At 35.6% G+C, this 18,030-nt stretch overlaps 3 protein-coding genes across 4 annotated transcripts; 1 reads left to right on the top strand and 2 right to left on the bottom strand.

Annotated features, from left to right (window-relative positions):
• Positions 1-2,690: 2,690 nt before the first annotated feature.
• Positions 2,691-3,996, bottom strand: LOC111806201 (probable sugar phosphate/phosphate translocator At2g25520). The gene has a single exon (XM_023691583.1). The coding sequence runs from the start codon at positions 3,892-3,894 to the stop codon at positions 2,860-2,862; it is 1,035 nt and encodes a 344-aa protein (XP_023547351.1). The 5' UTR covers positions 3,895-3,996; the 3' UTR covers positions 2,691-2,859.
• A 1,940-nt stretch (positions 3,997-5,936) lies between these two features.
• LOC111805229 (DEAD-box ATP-dependent RNA helicase 56) lies at positions 5,937-11,064 on the bottom strand. Of its 2 annotated transcripts, none has more exons than XM_023690190.1 (12): positions 10,920-11,064; positions 10,671-10,789; positions 10,242-10,342; positions 9,290-9,462; positions 8,942-9,173; positions 8,633-8,751; positions 8,001-8,057; positions 7,739-7,923; positions 7,226-7,370; positions 7,052-7,135; positions 6,919-6,982; positions 5,937-6,491 (listed from the first exon to the last, which is right to left on the bottom strand). In XM_023690190.1, the coding sequence occupies exons 2-12, from the start codon at positions 10,781-10,783 to the stop codon at positions 6,481-6,483; spliced, it is 1,284 nt and encodes a 427-aa protein (XP_023545958.1). In that variant the 5' UTR covers positions 10,784-10,789; positions 10,920-11,064; the 3' UTR covers positions 5,937-6,480. The 2 variants fall into 2 exon arrangements, with proteins under 2 accessions (XP_023545958.1, XP_023545959.1); XM_023690191.1 differs by having other exon boundaries at positions 10,671-10,785.
• A 1,158-nt stretch (positions 11,065-12,222) lies between these two features.
• On the top strand, positions 12,223-18,024 carry LOC111805227 (RNA-dependent RNA polymerase 6). The gene is made up of 3 exons (XM_023690187.1): positions 12,223-12,481; positions 13,862-16,584; positions 16,870-18,024. The coding sequence occupies exons 2-3, from the start codon at positions 13,870-13,872 to the stop codon at positions 17,743-17,745; spliced, it is 3,591 nt and encodes a 1,196-aa protein (XP_023545955.1). The 5' UTR covers positions 12,223-12,481; positions 13,862-13,869; the 3' UTR covers positions 17,746-18,024.
• Positions 18,025-18,030: the final 6 nt, after the last annotated feature.

Below are 18,030 nucleotides of genomic sequence, written 5' to 3'. Positions count from 1 at the left end.
TTTGAGAAAAGGATAGTTGGGAGATACATATATAATTTTTTATCAATTAGAGAGGTCTAAAAAGATCTTTAGCATATAAGTAAGATTAATTAGAGATGTTTATTTAACCGACCGCTGAGCCCATTTGGTGTCATGAGAGATCAGCCCATCTTCAAGGCCATACGCTTGAAACAAAGCTCAGCCCATTTGGTGTCATACGCTTGAGGGTCACCGACTAGGGGTGTACATGGTCCGGGTTGGGTCAGGTTGGGGGATTTTTTTGACCCAACCCAAAAGTTCGGGTTGGTTGGATTGGTAACCCAACCCAACCCAAAATTTTTCACAACCCAACCCAACCCTCTATTTTCGGATTGGGTTGTCAAATTTTTTTTTTAAGTTTTATTTATCCACAATCTATAATTAATTCGGATACAATCTTAAATAAAATATATTAAAAGTTCTCAAACAAACACAAATCAATCTATAATTATTGACAAAAAAAAAATAAAAATAAAAATAAAAAATAAAAAATAACGAGCAAAAATGGTAACAAATTAACATAGTTCAATATTGTCATAAAACTAAAGACAACTAAATACCGACATTTTTTAGAATTGGTTAAAGTAACAAAAATATAGATCATGAGTTAGTTATAGTTTATTCTAATGTGCGTATCAAATATTAAAGTATTTTAAAAAATAAAGACAAAGAAATTAAATAATAAAATAATATAAACAAAATAAAGAAATTAAAAATAACAATTAAATTACGTCGAATTCAGGCGTAAATGTTCACGAACTAACCTTCAGTACCATTCTGGCAAACCTATTAATATGAAAGAATTTTCATATTAATTATATATATTTTATTTGGCTCGGGTCAATCCGAGCGTTTTGCCCATGAACCCGAAACCGAATCGATTCAGTTCGGGTTCAGAAAAATGAACCCAACTCTACCCGAAATGCTAATCCAACCCAACCCAACTCTTATAGTTCGGATTGGGTTGGTCCGAGTTGTCGGGTTGCCGGGTTGAATGTACACCCCTACCACCGACTCATAAAGATGTAGACCTTTTTTTTTCTTTTCTTTTTTTCTTTTTCTTTTTTGGCGTTTTACATTGATTAGTGGAATCTTTTTTTGCATTATTTTAGGGTGGCTATAAATAAAATAAATTATCAACTTCATGCATGGATATTTAAATAAATATGGAACAGTTTAATACTATATATTGAAAATAAGTACAAATTATTATTATTATTTTAATTTTGTTTCAATTTGGTCCTATAATTTAAAAAAAAAAATTTAATTTAATTTTAATATATAGTTTGAGTAATGTTAATCTCCATACATCCATAATAATTATTACGAAAGCCGTTTAATGACCTAATCATGAAAACGACCCATTGAGAATAGTTCCATTTAGGATCTTTACCAATAAATTCTATAATTTTATAATTTTATATATTTTTGTTCATGGTCCATGCTACCAACTTTATATCTCAATTCTTTCGATTTAATATTTAAACTTTGTATTAAAAATATCTTTTTTTAATTCAATTTTTTTATGGGTTTTAGACTACGTGTCATTTTAGTCCATATTATTTCTCAATTAATTAAATTAGGTTTGAATTGGTTTTAAAATCCAAAATTAGGAACGGTGTATAAGTCGATTAGGTTGATTGGAGAAAAATCCGTCAACAATTCTACTTTTGAATTAGTTAGGTTGGTGATTTGAATAACGGTAAACGTTCACAATTCAACTCAACTCAAACCTTTATTTTTAGGTTTGGTTGAGTCGAGTCCCGTGTTAATTTTTTTATTATTAATAAAATCTGAATATCAAATATTCACAAGTCACTGACATTTGTGACAGATATTAAATATTTGTAATTTTCATAATAGTTGACTTATGAATTCAGTTTTTAAATTTGTTACATATGAACCAAATCGAATTTCCTAAGCTATATATATTTTTATATTTATAATCTAATCTTAATTCGAGTTGTTGGGTTAATCGAGTCATACGAACATTTATTATTTATAATGAAAATGGATAAAAAAAAATCATATTATCTAAATAAATCCATAAAATATGAGGTGGGAAAAGAAAAATTGGAAGCTCCTCACACTAAAGTAATAGCCAACGTGTTCTGTCCTTTCATTTGTCTCTTAGGTTTGTATGGGGCCCACCTTCGCCAAACTCTTTGACTTTTCAACGTGTACAACACGAAAGTCAAATTATGCCAGCTGCCTTACCTCGGTGATTTTATCAAACTCCTTTACATTTAATGCTTAATTAGACTCTTAATTAAACTCCATATTTATTCCTTTTCATTGAATTGAATTGAATTAATCCATTTTTATTTTAATAATACATTAAACAATTACCGTTGACCCTAAATTTCCGAGTCGCAGAAACAACGTAACTCCTCCAAACGACGTCGTTTCAGTAGTTTATGTCGGGGACAGAGATCCATAAACTTTGCCCTCCCCTACCTTGAAGTTCGTAGAAAATTATAAAATTGCTCTATTTTTTTTTTTAATATAATTAAATTTTATGAGAGAATTTTATATTTTTAAAATTAACGGATAAAATTGATGTCGAGGGTAGCTCAACATTGAGCTGTACTGGTTCGTTTTTAGTTCTAACCAGCTTTTCGAACTCATAAATTCTAATAATCCAACAAAATTTACCGAAATAAACAAGTAGATTTAAAACTCGGGATGAATTTCATTTTGTGTAATTTATTTTTCCCCTTCGTTCGACTCTTAAATTACATCATATGAAACATTAATATAAAAATCCAACAGACAATGAGACACAGAAAGAAAGGGATTTTTTTTTTTTTTTTTTTTTTTTTTTTAATTTTGTGAATGGCTTCACTTCCCCGTTCCATCGCCGGCGTTTTTCACTTCTAACAACCTTCCAGCCTCCTCATCGGCCGCCGCCGATTTCTTCTGCGATTCCTTGGCCTTCAACGCCTGTAATTTCGAGTGATTATAATACGCCACACCCAAAAACGCAAGCCCATAACCAACCAAATTAATCGGCGTCACCGTATCCTTAATCACCGACCACGAGAAAGCAATCAACAACCAATCCTTAACAACTCCGGCGACATTCATCGTCAAAGCTGAAGTCTTCCCGACAAGAAGAAAAACAGCCAAATTCAACGCAAAAGCACAGAGCGAATTGGTCCCGAAAACCCAAAAATCAAATCGAAAACTGGAAGACTCCCTCAAAATCGGATACTCAACGAACACCCACGGCACCAAAAGAAACACAAAACAACAGGGGGCGACATAATACAGAGACGTAATCGGATTCAGAGAAATCCCTTTAGAGGTAAGCAAAATTTGAATCATAACAAGTCTGGTAGCCTCAAAAGCAACAGCACCCAATTGAAGAAAAACCCCCCAACCATTGAATTGCGCCTCACCATAGGCGGCAACGGCGACCCCAAATGAAATTGATAGCATATTGAAAAGGGTATCGGATTTAAACGGCTCTTTTTTAAAGAGGACACCAATGGAGTAGACAGCGACAGGCATGAGCGCTTTGAGCATTTGAATGAAGGAAACAGAGAGGAAGATGTAGGCGGAATTGGAGAGCCAAAGGGAGAAGGCGTAGAGGGCACCGATGGGAAGAACAGAGGAGACGTAGAGATCTTTGGACATGGAAACAGGCTCAACAAGCTTGAAGACGCGGATGATTATGAAGGCCAGGGAAGAACAGAAGGCCATATGGATCATGGTGAGGGAGATTGGGAATGGCCAATTATACATCTTCTTGTCGAGGATGAATTTGTTGTAGACGATGACTGTGAAGCTTAGGAAGATCCATATGCCCACGTAGGCATAAGAGAGGAGGACTTTTTTCACGACGCTTTCGCTCAGAGCACCGCCTTTCCCCATTGTTGCCGGAGATGGAAGGAGGGGGGTGGCGGTGGCGGCGGAGGCTGCGACGGGGGAGAACAGGGGAAGAGGGAAGTGGGGGATTTGGGAAATTGGGGAGACTTTTTCTTTCAATATATAAGAAAATAAAATAGGATGGGGAAATGAGGTTAAATTACATATTTGGGTCTTTGTTAAAAAAAACTAATTTCGTTACTATTATAGTTTTAAATGGTTTAATTTAATTACATAAGGGAGAAACTAATAAACTGAAGTAGTTAAAGATAGTATTAAATACTAAAATTATTTAATTTGAGAATTAAATCGAAATTAAAAAATATATATATATATATTGAGAGTAATGTCTAAATTAGTAATTTACCTCAAAAGACTAATAGAGACAAAGGGTGAGGACTTTTGCGTGGGGATAGGGAAGCAGAAGGATATATATATATATATATATATAGATAGATATATTAGACAAAGACAAATCAGAAAAATATTTACTATTTACTTGGTAACGTAATTATATTAATATGAATAAAAAAAAAGGATAAATTATATAATTTAATTAAAATATAAAAAAAATTATAAAATATATAACTGGAAATTGAAATTTTTAGAAATAAAAATACGTAATTAAAAGTAAAGTCATTCCATATGACCAAATTGGTAATTTAATAATTAAAAGAAAAAGAAAACCAATAATAGAGATGAGGAGTGAAGGAAAATTATTCGGGCTTTCAATCATACTGGTGGCGGCCTAAATTATTTAAATATTTATTTTATTATATTTATATTTATAAATATATATATACATAAAGACAAATTAGGGAAAATACGATTTTCTCCTTATATATTTAATCAAATAATTTAGAATCAATTTTCAAATATTCCAATCTTCTATATATTTATATATGAAAAGTCAGTTCCACCCCCCACTCTTTCAGTAGTTGCAACATGCCACTGCCAGCTGTCTTAATACTTTTCCATTGACTTTTATTTTTTTTGCTTGGATCTCTCTCGTGAATTAGGCTAATGTATATTTTTATTTATCTTTTTAATTATTTTAGAAAATATTAATTGTCTTTTTAGTGTTAATTTTTATTTAATCTCTGTTAAAGATTTGATACAATATTTACTGAAGTCCAAAAAATTTAGAGGAAAAAATCATTCAAAATTACTACCAATTTTAGCATTTTATAAATTTTTAAATGTAAGATATTAGATTTTAAATTATAAGAAATCAAACTAAAATGCCTGAATAAAATTATTAATTTAAATTTGGCTTTGTGACGGTACTGAACACCTTCATAATGGTATATCTAATTTTTACAGCTTTCAATTAGTTTCTATCCGTCAAGAAATCACATCTTTTTATCTTTTATCTATTTTTATTACTCATTCACCTATCACGTCCCACCGTGTTTATTAATTCGAATTTTAAACTTCTTGATCGAGATAGCTTATTTTTACCGTGTCATAAAGAAAATCATTTTATAAGAGGACGGACTATTTTTTGTTTTTTCTCGACTTCATCATAAGGTCAACGTACCAAAGAAAAAGATTCCAAAAAAATAATAATTATTTAAAAGAATCAGTATTTGAATAAATCATTCTGACCAAGACATTTTGATAATTGCATTGGTTGGGTGTAAATGTAATAATATTAAATAAGAGGGATTCGTTGCCGTGGATAGAAAAATAAATAAATAAATAAATGAGCTTTTTAGAAGTTCATGAAAATTTATTAATTTATCACATTTGTTTAATTTTTCTAAAAAAATAAAATAAAAACCTCATCATGCAATGCACGAACTTCCTAAATAAATAAATAACGTGATTGCCTCCCTTCCTAAATAAATAAATAACGTGATTGCCTCCTCAAATTTGTCGGTGTCTTCCCATACCATTAATGAAAAGGAAATAACGCATCTACTATTATTATTACTATTACTATTAATATTCGAATTTGGAACCTTTATTCAATCAATAATAGGTCTGAACTAGTTGATGCCAATGCTGAATAATACTAACAAAACTTGTATCATCACAAGAATGGCTAAAACACAATACGAAATGGATTTCAGGCATCTAATTTATGAACATCTCATTCACAAAACTTGGTGTGTTCATTTGCAAGCTAAATCTCCAGTGAAATTGGCATCAAAACATCAGGCAATAGGCAGTGACGAGAGAACCAGGTGTAGCCATGGAACTTAGGGAAATGGGTTCACATAAGGAATCCGATAAAAATCACTGCAAATACTACCAACCAACCAGTCTACCGTTATTGTTAGTCTTGCAGAGAGGAATATCTAAAGTAATACATTTGTTGTATCATTCGCGATTCAGAATAAAACGCATATAGAGACTTCTTCCATGCAAGACAGCCACAGCAATTAGAATACAATAAACTCAAATGGCAGGGTACACCCACAACCACCCACATTTAGCGCATCCACCATTGCCCTCGTTCACATCAAAGCTAGTGAGTGCAGTGGCTTCCATCCATTTTTAGTCCGAATCAAAATCAAACTACAATGACATGTGAACCACCCCCTCACCAACCCAGGTAGCCGATTTCTATGCTGATGATCTCTACGTCTATGATGGCACTGCAACCAACAAGAGAAAAATTTGGCATAACTCATGAGAAGAACGTATAAACATAGCAGAGAAAACTCTTGATTGTCTGACTAATAGGACAAATTCTATTGTACATACGTTGAAAGCACGTGGAGCTTTTAGAATTTACAAGATGCAACCAACAGAGCGGAAAATGCAAAGACAGACAAAAATATTAACGTGTTTCTTTTAAACGATGGGCTTGAATTTACCATTGAAAATTTAATTGCAACTGACTGACAAGTGACAACAAAAAGATAATAAAAAGAAGACAGTACCGAGGTTTACCACACGACAAGGAAAAGGGAAAACTAAATGATAATGATATAATATCAAATGAAGGATAAAACGTAAACTACGAGGAATTGGAGTTCAAAATGGAGAATAATCTCAAAAGAAGGATACAAGAAAACATACTGTATGTGGATGTATCGATCTGCTCCGGAAGCTCCTTAATATCGACTTCAAACCTTTCTTGAACCTACAATAACCAAGACTATGAAAACACCCATCTAATGGCCACACTATGTAACAACTGGAAATTACATACATTATTGAGAACATCAGAATCAGCTGCAGATGATACAAAAGTAATTGCAAGCCCTTTGGTGCCAAATCTACCAGCTCTGCCAACCTGTAGGATATTCGAAGAAAGACTCATTATACACACTCAGGAAGCACAATGTATGCATGATGAACATTAAAATAAGTAGGTCCACTTTACTCTGTGCAAATAAGTATCAGCAGAATCTGGCATGTCATAATTGATGACAATGTTTACACGTTCAATGTCAATTCCTCGACCAACCAAATCTGTTGCCACAAGAATCCGCTTATGTCCTTCTTTAAAGCCCTTGTATCGAGTCAACCTGGCACATCATCTTTTTATATTAGTTACTGACCTCAAGAAGATCAACCACCTTCAAACATAAATAACAATTTGAAATGGGCAATTTCACAACTTCCCAACGTTTATATAGTATGACACCTTGCAGGGACAAAAGTTCTACATCTAGAGAATTCAAATGTAAAAGGAAAATAAAATTAAGGACAAGAAGAAGATGAAAATTCAAATTTCAACAAAAACACTTCAGTAACTATACCATAGCTAACCTCAAAAATGAAGATGAACGTTTTGCATGCCCTTTAGTAGTAACATTAATAAATGAAAAATCAATATACCGAGGCATAAATGCATATGAAATTTTTGAACCTGAAAAAAAAAAGTTGGACCTACCTCTCTTCTTGAGACATGCCAGAGTGGATGCATATAGAGGGAAAATTACACTCCACCAACAACTTATCCAGCTCAGCTGCTCTACTAACACTTTTAACAAAAATAACCACTTGATTGAAGTCCAACGCATCAAGGAGGTCGTTCAGCTTCCGATTTTTCTCCATCTCGCTCAATTTGATGTAATGCTGACATTCCCAAAACAAATTTTAGGGAAAGCACATAAAAAAGGACAAACTATTCATACAATGTCACAACCATGTACCTGGACAAGACCATGCAAGGTCAGCTTTGCCTCGTCATCTACATATATTTCCATTGGCTGAAAGGAACAAACGTCATGGTAAATCATAATACTTCCTCAAGATGAAGGAAATGAAAGAGCATGTTCATCCCATGAATCAAGATTGTGGTCAACTGTTCTGCCTCCCCTTGCAGATACGTCTATATTCATCAAGAAATGCCGCAGATGCAGACTATTACACTAATACACAAGAATCCTATAGGATCCTTTTTTTTTTTTTTCTCATCCCCTAACTTGGATACTCATGACCGCACAGTTGGAAGTTGGAACCAGAATCCAACAACCATAACCAAATAAGAGAATAACAAGTGACATGCAACGGGAGACTAAGAAGAAAGAAGTGAGTGGCTTCAATCACCAACTACTACTTCAGAACCACTAAACAGTATCACCAACTATTATTCCTCCAAGACTAGAAAATTCCCGCACGAGCTGTAGGAGATGGCGGATAAAAGATAGTACTAAACAGATCCCCCTCAAATAACGAGTAGGGAACCCTACTGTAAAAACCACAATTTGAAAACTCTAGGAGAAAGTGAAATTTAAAGGGGAAAAACTTCTAAATTCAAGGTTTACTAGCTGTGGGACATTACATCTTGCATAAACTTCTTGCAAACTGGGCGGATTTCTTTGCTGAGTGTTGCAGAGAACATCATAACTTGTTTGTCATGAGGAGTCATCTTGAAGATTTCCTGTACGTCTCTCCGCATATCTGTAGAGCACATGTAGAGTGCACAGTAAGAAAATATGCCAATGCCAATTTATGCATGTATTAAAACATAGCCATGAGATATAAAAGGACCAGGATGAAGGGAAACAACTAGAGAACTTGGATAAACTAATATAAAGTGGAGAATCTAATAGAACTTTGAAGAACAAATGATTATCAAAAGAAAATATACCAAGGGACTCAAGCATCTTGTCACACTCATCCAAGATAAAATGTCGGACGTTCTTCAGAGATAGGTCCTTGTCTCTTGACAATGCCAGTATCCTTCCAGGTGTTCCAACAACAATATGAGGACATTCATTTTTCAGAAGATCTTTGTGAATTTTAATATTCACCCCACCATAGAAGACAGCAACCTTTAGATCGGGAAGATAAGTGCTGAACCTCTCAAATTCATGACAGATCTAAAGTGGTACAAAAAAAGAGTCAGGGCAAGATACACAACTAATGCAAGGAATTAAATTCTGTATATGTTTTAAGAGAATCAAAATTTAAAAAGATAAGCAACACATTTATGCACCTGGTATGCAAGCTCCCTCGTATGGCACAGAACTAGTGCAGAAACTTGACCAGCAACAGGGTCAATCTGCTGCAGTGTTGACAGAACAAAAACAGCAGTTTTGCCCATACCAGATTTAGCTTGACAAATAACATCCATGCCGAGAATAGCTTGGGGAATACATTCGTGTTGCACTGATGAAGAACCAAAGAAAAGGATCGAACCAAATGAACCGTTGGTAAGTAAATTATAACGTCTCCGATCCTTTTATGCGAAAGGTTTATCAAACCATATACATTGCTCCAAAATCAAGATTATGATATTAATTTATTACCTGCAAACCATTAAAAAAAACTTATATAAACATCTAACATGTGCTGGTTAAAAAAAGCATGTGCTTAAGCGATATCATATATACAGAGCAATAAGAACATATGGAAATATCATAATCAAGAAAGACAAGTATTCCAAATTGATGTGTTTGTGCGAGTACATCCATGCTATACTGTTCAAGAAATGTTTCAAATAATTCTCTCTATTTGAAACACAATTATAAATTAATAAAATCAAGTGTTCTCAAGGAAGCGTTAAATTAAGGTCATGAACACATGAAGACTGCAGCATAGTAACAAGTGATGAACATCCTGGGCTTCTATTATAAACTAAAAACCCATTCGTATAACATACCAACGCAACACCCAATTAACTCTATCCTATTTATGACGTAATAACTTGACAAATCCTACTCCAGCTACAAAACCCAATAACCAATAGTTATGAACTTCAAAATGAAACCAGAGTTAATAGATATTTGTTGCGGGTTAGTGAGATACTGCATCCGCACAAAGTAGGTCTTAAAGATGTTCCTTTAAAATCCTGTTAATAAAAAATTTAAGAATAATTGTGCCAATTTAAATTACATGGCCACTTCGTCTTAAGATTCATCTATTGAAAATAAAGATTAGAAATTTGCCTTCAGATGGATGCTCAAACCCAGAGTCTACAATAGCACGGAGAAGCTCTGGCTTCAATAGGAAGTCTCTGAATCCCGAACTATGAATTCCAACATAACCCCTGAAATCGAAGAGAAAGAAAGAAGGTAAGGATCTCGGCCAAACAAAAAATATGGACAATACAGGGGAAAATCCCCAAAATGTTAGGAAAAAACATATTTTTCAAGTAAGATGTAGCATGAAAAAGAAATCATCTCATTTAAGTTCACTCAAGCTCAAACAACTACTTTTTCCAACCCGCCTTAACTCTCAACTCTACCAAACGAATAAAATTACTTCCAAATCTCAAATTTTATCATATTATGAGTTCGACAAACCTCAGTCAAGTATTGGACTATTAGTTTATCCATAAGCAAACCCTATATAAAACAAAGTAATAGACCGCTCACTTCTTTCCAGCTTCACCGTTGACTTTAGCTCCAACGGAATCCGGGGCCTTCTCTTCCTCTTCCTCGTAGTCGAGGAGCTCTTCCTCATATTCGTTGTCTCTTGTTTCTCCCATTTCTTCCTACACATAAAACCCAGAGAACAAACTAAATTTCGAGATCACAGAAAGCAAATCCAACCCTAAACCAAAACTAGGGTTTAAAACATCAAAAAAGAAAAATCAAGGCTTCGAACAGAGTGATTGAGATTACCTGGTAGCCTGCTATGAACTCGACTTAAGAGTTAGGTTGCGATTTCACGAAGTCTGCAAAGGAAAAGTAAGTTAGCTGGAGAGAAAATGTTAAGACCTGGGTTTCCAAATATCGTAGAGCGCAGGGTGGAAGTGCGGAGGGGGTTATTAGGGTTCCGAAAAAGAGAGTGCCGTTATAAAGGCTGAATACTTGTACGTATTGTCCAAAATACCCTTGCCCCATGCCTCTATTTACGATAACTCGCCCTCCTAATCTGACACCGGACAAAAATGAATTATTGAGATAAATGTGACAGCCCCATTATTATCATTTTTTTTTCCTTTTTTTTTTTAAATACAACAATTTTCTAAAATGTTTTTTTTTATTATTATGAATAAGTATATTTTTTTTATATAAAAAAAATGAACAACGTAACTCGAAAACAAAGAATTTGAGTTGGGTTGGATTGTGGACATTATTCGAATAATGGGTTTATTAACCCGAATTTTCAAGTTAGATTGTGAACCCTATAGGGTTCATGTACGAAGTACGATGTCGAATTTATAAAGTATGTACTATAATTGAAGTCGTTTTGCTCACCATGACTTGAGAGTTAGCAAATACCTTGACCTCTCGGCCGGAGGTTCGCACTCCCTTCTCCTTTTGCTCTAGTTGTAGTGTGATGCATGAAACACGAAATTACGATCAAATTCAATTGAAATTCATAAAACTAACTGATTAGGTATAGTCTTATATGACCCTATTCCAAAACTTTGAACAACAAAAAAATATCTCTGTTGGATGATGAAAGTCTCACATCGGCTCATTTAGGAAATGGTCATAGGTTTATAATCAAGAAATACTCTCTCTATTGATCAAGACCTTCCGTGGAAACCCAAAGCAAAGCCATGAAAGCTTGTGGTCCAATATCACAGAGAGTCAGGTTAGTAAAAATACTCATCAATCATTAAAATAAGGTTTTTTTTTTTTTAATAATAATTTCGTAATTTGCAACAACTTTCTCTTTAAACTATTAATTTTTAACAATTTAATATTAAAATTTTTATAAGTAAGAATTTGATTCCTATCATTTGTAATTATTTAGAGTAAAAAATATTTTAAATATTTAATAAAATTTATTATACGTGATTGAAAAATTGATTAAGAATCAAAATTATTTATAACTATAAATAGGAATGATTATGGTATTTAATTATATAAAATTTATTACCGTTTAAGGATTAAATTGGTATTTATATAAAAGTTTAGGGATTTAAGCTAAGGCCAAAGACAGACACAAAGGACCAAAAGCAGAATCCATTAATTTTGTGAAGATATGAAGACCAATGAGACCCACAAAGGTTCGATTCCAATTTCGCTCAGTCAATATTCTATATTCAATAATTAGTTCACTCCCAAAACTTACTCCGGAAGCTACCCAAGTGTACCATAAGCTTATACATTCCCCCTCGGATCTTACATTTGCAAACTCAATGCTCCCACTCTCCTGCAATCTGCAAGGATCATCGATTCTTGTGATTATCGATTAGAGGAAGCCAATCCGCAAGTTCTTGTTCTTCAAGGTTAGTGGCTTCGATTGATTCAGAATCACTTTTCATTTGTACTTTAAGAAATTGGGGTTTTGATTATTTTGCTTTGTGGGCTTGTTTGAAACTCTGTTTGGCTGCCAAGAAAATTTGAGAGGAGGGAGGGGCGGATCTTTTTTATGTTTATCCTGTGATGGGTTGTTTGGGGAGGCTAGAAATGTTTAGAAACTTGTAGTTTATGGATGGCTCGTTCTTTGATAATTGTAACTCATGGCTGTTTGTGTGTGTAGAATGCTGTACTCTTTGATATTTAGTTTCTTGAAAATAGTGAATGCGTGGTTAGTTCTTGTTTAGTTACTTTTTTTTTTTCTTTCTAGAATGTAATTTGTTTATAACTAGGGTGTCGACGTCCTACCATTGTTGTGAGATCCCACATTGATTCGAGAGAGGAACGAGGGCCCTGAAAGGGGTGGACTTTGAGATCTCACATCAGTTGGAGAGGGGAACGAAGCATTCTTTATAAGAGTGTGGAAACCTCTTCCTAGTAGACGCGTTTTAAAAACCTTGAGAGGAAGTCCGAGAGGGAAAGTCCAAAGAGGGCAATATCTGCTAACAGTGAGCTTGGGCTGTTACAATTATATTAGCTCATGGCGTACTCTTGGTCTCGGCAAACCTGCTTCACCTTCCATGTAGCCAACTCTAAGAGATGAATACATTAAAGAGTTGTAATATATTGCAGAATTATGATATGTTTAAGCAGGCTGTCGTAGGAGTGCAAGTTCAATCATGGTACCTTTCCCCCTTTAACTTGTTCATAAATATTAAAACCTGGTATGGATGATAAAGAGAAAGTATGTTCAAATTCCTGAAAGGCTTCATGATCATTCATTGCCATTGATGGTCCATTTTATTATGAATCTAAGATGGAGTATGAGACTATGAAAAAACTTATAAATTTCCCTCATACACGAACGTGCTGCTGTTGTGCATCTGAATTGATCCCTGGCGTACGAGTTCGTGCGTTCTACGGGAACTAGTTTTATCAGGAAACTTTTAGCATTGTAGATAGAATGAAGAAGTTAATTTTGGAAAGCTCAACAAGCATATTCTTACTGTTAAAATTCAGAACCTTTTCCAGAAGAAGCTACTATATGTTATTTTTCTGCATGAAGGCTATCCTCTTGCTTTGAAGAGTTGGTCGATAAAAGTTGACCTTTTCCCCTATTTTAGCCTAACAACTTGAGGGTGAATTCTTCTGCTCTCAGTTTTCTGGAGTTATTGATGAAATGATCTTGTTTTTTCAACTTGCTTTTAAATTGGTTTATGTATGCTGTGTTCATCGACTTAAGATAATCTATCAACTAATTTATCGAGTATGATGAGAAATTGAAATCGTCTTCTCTTTTTCTGAACCAGAGAAATAAATGGGATCGGAAGAAAGTGAAAAGATAGTGGTAACTCAAGTAAGCATTGGAGGATTTGACAGTGATGTTAAAGCACAAGATCTTATGAGTTATCTTGAATCTGAAATTGGGCTTGTGGACAGGTGTAGATTGAAAACTTCATGGACTCCTCCAGAATCCTACCCAGATTTTGACATCGTTAATGTCGCCGATGTCATAAAATCTGATGATTATAAGAAGGTGGTGCCTCATGCATTTGTGCATTTTGCATTACCTGACTCAGCTGCTGGGGCTCTACATGCCGCAGGGCGTAATGAGCTATTTTTGAACGATAGATTGTTGAAGGTGAGTTTGGGGCCTGAGAGTCCATACCATGTAAATCAGAGGCGAAGGACTAAGGTTCCCTTTAAGTTATCTAATGTGCTTGTAGATATAGGGAACTTAACTTGTCAAGATGGGTTTTCGGTTGCTTGGAGAGGACCTTCCAGTGGAATGGATTTTCTGGTGGATCCCTTTGATGGAACCTGTAAATTTTGTTTCACGAGGGATACCGCGTTCTCTTTTAAAGATAACAACAAGCATACAGTGTTGAAGTGTGATTATAAAGTGGAGTTCTTGGTGAGGGACATTAATCAGATCAAAAGATATACAGATGTATCATGTTATGTTATTCTCTTGCAACTTACTTCGTCGCCCTGCATTTGGTATAGAACTGCAGATGACGATATTGCCAAATCAGTTCCATATGATTTGTTGGACGATGATGATCCGTGGATCCGGACAACAGATTTCACGATAAGTGGGGCTATTGGTCGTTGTAATACGTACAGAGTTTCAGTTCCACCCCGGTATGGTATCAAGCTGAATAATGCCATGAATTATTTAAAAGAACAAAGAGTGCACCAGGCGTCCCTCAAACGGCCTCCCAAGATCCTGAATGAACCAGATTATGGGGTGCAAATGACTGATCACTTCTTTTGCATCCATTACAAAGAAGACATATCCTTTGAACTGTTATTTCTAGTAAATGCCGTAATGCACAAAGGGATAATCAACCAGCACCAAATGACTGATAGATTCTTTGATCTGCTAAGAAACCAGCCCAATGAAGTTAGTTTGGCTGCTTTAAGTCATATTCATATGTATAGACATCCTGTACCGGACGCCTGTAAGAGGCTAAAACTTGTACAAGAATGGCTGTTGAAGAACCCTAGGCTTTGGAAAAGATCTAAAGAGCTGGTTGATATCATTGAAATCAGGAGATTAGTAATAACTCCATCAAAAGCATACTGTTTTCCACCTGAAGTTGAACTCTCCAATAGGGTCTTGAGAAGGTTCAAGGATGTTGCTGATAGGTTCCTCAGGGTTACCTTCATGGATGAAGGCATGAAGAAAATCAATTCACATGTTTATACCTATTATGTTGCTCCTATAGTAAAGGAAATTACTTCAAGCTCCTTTCCCCAGAAGACTAAAATATTTGGGAGGATGAAACATATTCTGAAACATGGATTTTACTTGTGTGGTCGGAAATACTCCTTTTTGGCGTACTCGTCCAACCAACTGAGAGACCAATCAGCTTGGTTCTTTTCTGAATGCAAAGATGTTACTGTTGATAGTATTTTACGTTGGATGGGGAGATTTACAAACAAAAATGTTGCGAAGTGTGCTGCTAGAATTGGTCAGTGTTTTTCATCTACTTATGCAACAATTGAAGTTCCAAGAAACATGGTCGATCACCAACTTCCTGATGTTGAGAGGAATGACTATATTTTCTCTGATGGGATTGGTACCATTACTCCTGATCTTGCGCAGGAAGTTGCAGACAAATTAAAATTGGGTGGGAGCCCACCCTGTGCTTACCAAATTAGATATGCAGGTTGCAAAGGTGTTGTTGCCTCTTGGCCATCCAAGGGTGACGGGATCAGACTTGCTTTAAGACCAAGCATGAACAAATTTCAATCAGATCATAGAATCTTGGAGATTTGTTCATGGACTAGATTTCAACCAGGTTTTCTTAATAGGCAGATTATAACCCTTCTTTCTACACTAAATGTTCCTGATGAAAATTTCTGGAGTATGCAGGAGACTATGGTTTCAAAACTGGATAGAATGATCACTGATACAGATGTGGCGTTTGATGTTCTCACGGCATCCTGTGCCGAGCAAGGAAATGCAGCAGCAATTATGTTGAGTGCTGGTTTCGAACCTCAAACTGAACCTCATCTAAGGGGCATGTTAATGTGTATAAGAGCAGCACAGCTCTGGGGCCTTCGGGAAAAAGCTAGGATCTTTGTTACTGATGGGAGGTGGTGTATGGGGTGCTTCGACGAGAGCGCCGTGCTACAAGAAGGCCAATGCTTCATTCAAGTATCCACTCCACTGCTTGAGAGGTGTTTCTCCAAGCATGGGTCTCTCTTTGATGAGACAAAGAACAATCTTACTGTGATAAGAGGGACTGTAGTCATAGCCAAAAATCCATGCCTTCATCCTGGAGATGTGAGAATTCTTGAAGCAGTTGATGCTCCTGAGTTGCATCATTTATACGATTGCCTCGTGTTTCCTCAAAATGGTGAACGACCCCATACAAACGAAGCTTCTGGAAGTGATTTGGATGGGGATCTCTACTTTATTACTTGGGATGAAAATCTTATTCCACCTAGTAGAAAAAGTTGGCCACCTATGAACTATGTTGCAGCAGAAGTAAAGACTCTTACACGCGAAGTTACGCGATTGGTATTGTCCTCCTACTCGATCTTTTTTACCATACAGTTTGTTCATCATAACCTGCATGCATAATTCTGTAATTCTTCCTGGACTCTTAACATAACCTCTTTACGTGAACTCAAATGCCTACGCTTGTTTCTTTCATTATTTATAGATTCATTTTATTTGTCTGACTGTATCGAAAGAATGTGGTTTAAATGTGAGGAGCGGCCTATCTAGACAATAAAGCGAGCGCATTTAAATTTTCTTCTGACATATCTTATTCTTGTGGTTTTTGATCTTATCATTCTATAGGATATAATGGAGTTCTTCGCCAAAAATATGATTAATGAGAGTCTTGGGACAATATGCAATGCGCATGTTGTTCATGCTGACCGCAGTGAGTATGGAGCTTTGGATGAGAACTGCATTAAATTATCTGAATTAGCTGCCACAGCAGTTGATTTCCCCAAAACAGGGAAGATTGTGACGATGCCTCCCTATTTAAAACCGAAACTATATCCAGATTTTATGGGAAAACAAGCTACTCAATCATACAAGTCCACCAAAATTCTGGGAAGAATGTATCGCCGAATTAGAGATGTATACGATGAAGATATGATCACGGCATGCGAGCTAAATTTTACTCCTGGAGATGTCTATTACGACGTAGATCTTGAAGTTGCAGGAGCAGCAGATTTCATAGCAGAAGCATGGAATCAAAAGTGCTCATATGACGGTCAGCTGAGCGGTTTACTGGGACAATATAAAGTTAGTAGGGAAGAAGAGATTGTCACTGGGCATATTTGGTCCATGCCAAAGTACAGTAGCAGGAAGCAAGGAGAGCTGAAGGAGAAGCTCAAGCATTCTTATAGCACTCTTAAGAAAGAGTTCAGGCAAGTTTTTGAGAACATTGGCCCAGAGTTTGAGCAACTCACTGACGATGAAAGGAATGCATTGTATGAAAGAAAGGCATCTGCTTGGTATCAGGTGGCATACCATCCAACTTGGTTGAAGAAATCAATGGAGCTACGAGAACCCGACATTTCCGAGGCCACCCCAATGTTAAGCTTTCCTTGGATTGCTGCTGATTATCTTGCACGGATCAAGATCAAATGCCGGAAGATGAAAAGCTTCGACCCAAGAAAGCCGATTAACTCATTGGCGAGCTATCTTTCCGATCGGATGTGACCATTGTGACGGGGTCTCATGCTTTTGTAGCTGATTCAGGTAATTTTGCTGCAAGACCACTCTGCCAATATAGAATCATAGTTGTTATGTAAGCTTGTTGGAGTATATAATGTAGCACCATCGTGTGAACATGAATGTTCCAAAATCTCCCCTTAGTGAGGTTAGCTATAAGTTATATTTGTACTATAAATTCAGAAGTTTTGTTTCTTGACATGATATTGCCATTGATGTTTCTGAAAGTTCAAAATGTTTGTAAATAGAGGACAGGTAAATTTAGCATCAATC

Source organism: Cucurbita pepo, chromosome LG11, assembly GCF_002806865.2.
Source record: "Cucurbita pepo subsp. pepo cultivar mu-cu-16 chromosome LG11, ASM280686v2, whole genome shotgun sequence".
Lineage (NCBI taxonomy): Eukaryota > Viridiplantae > Streptophyta > Magnoliopsida > Cucurbitales > Cucurbitaceae > Cucurbita > Cucurbita pepo.
This window is presented reverse-complemented; position numbering and strand designations above follow the sequence as displayed.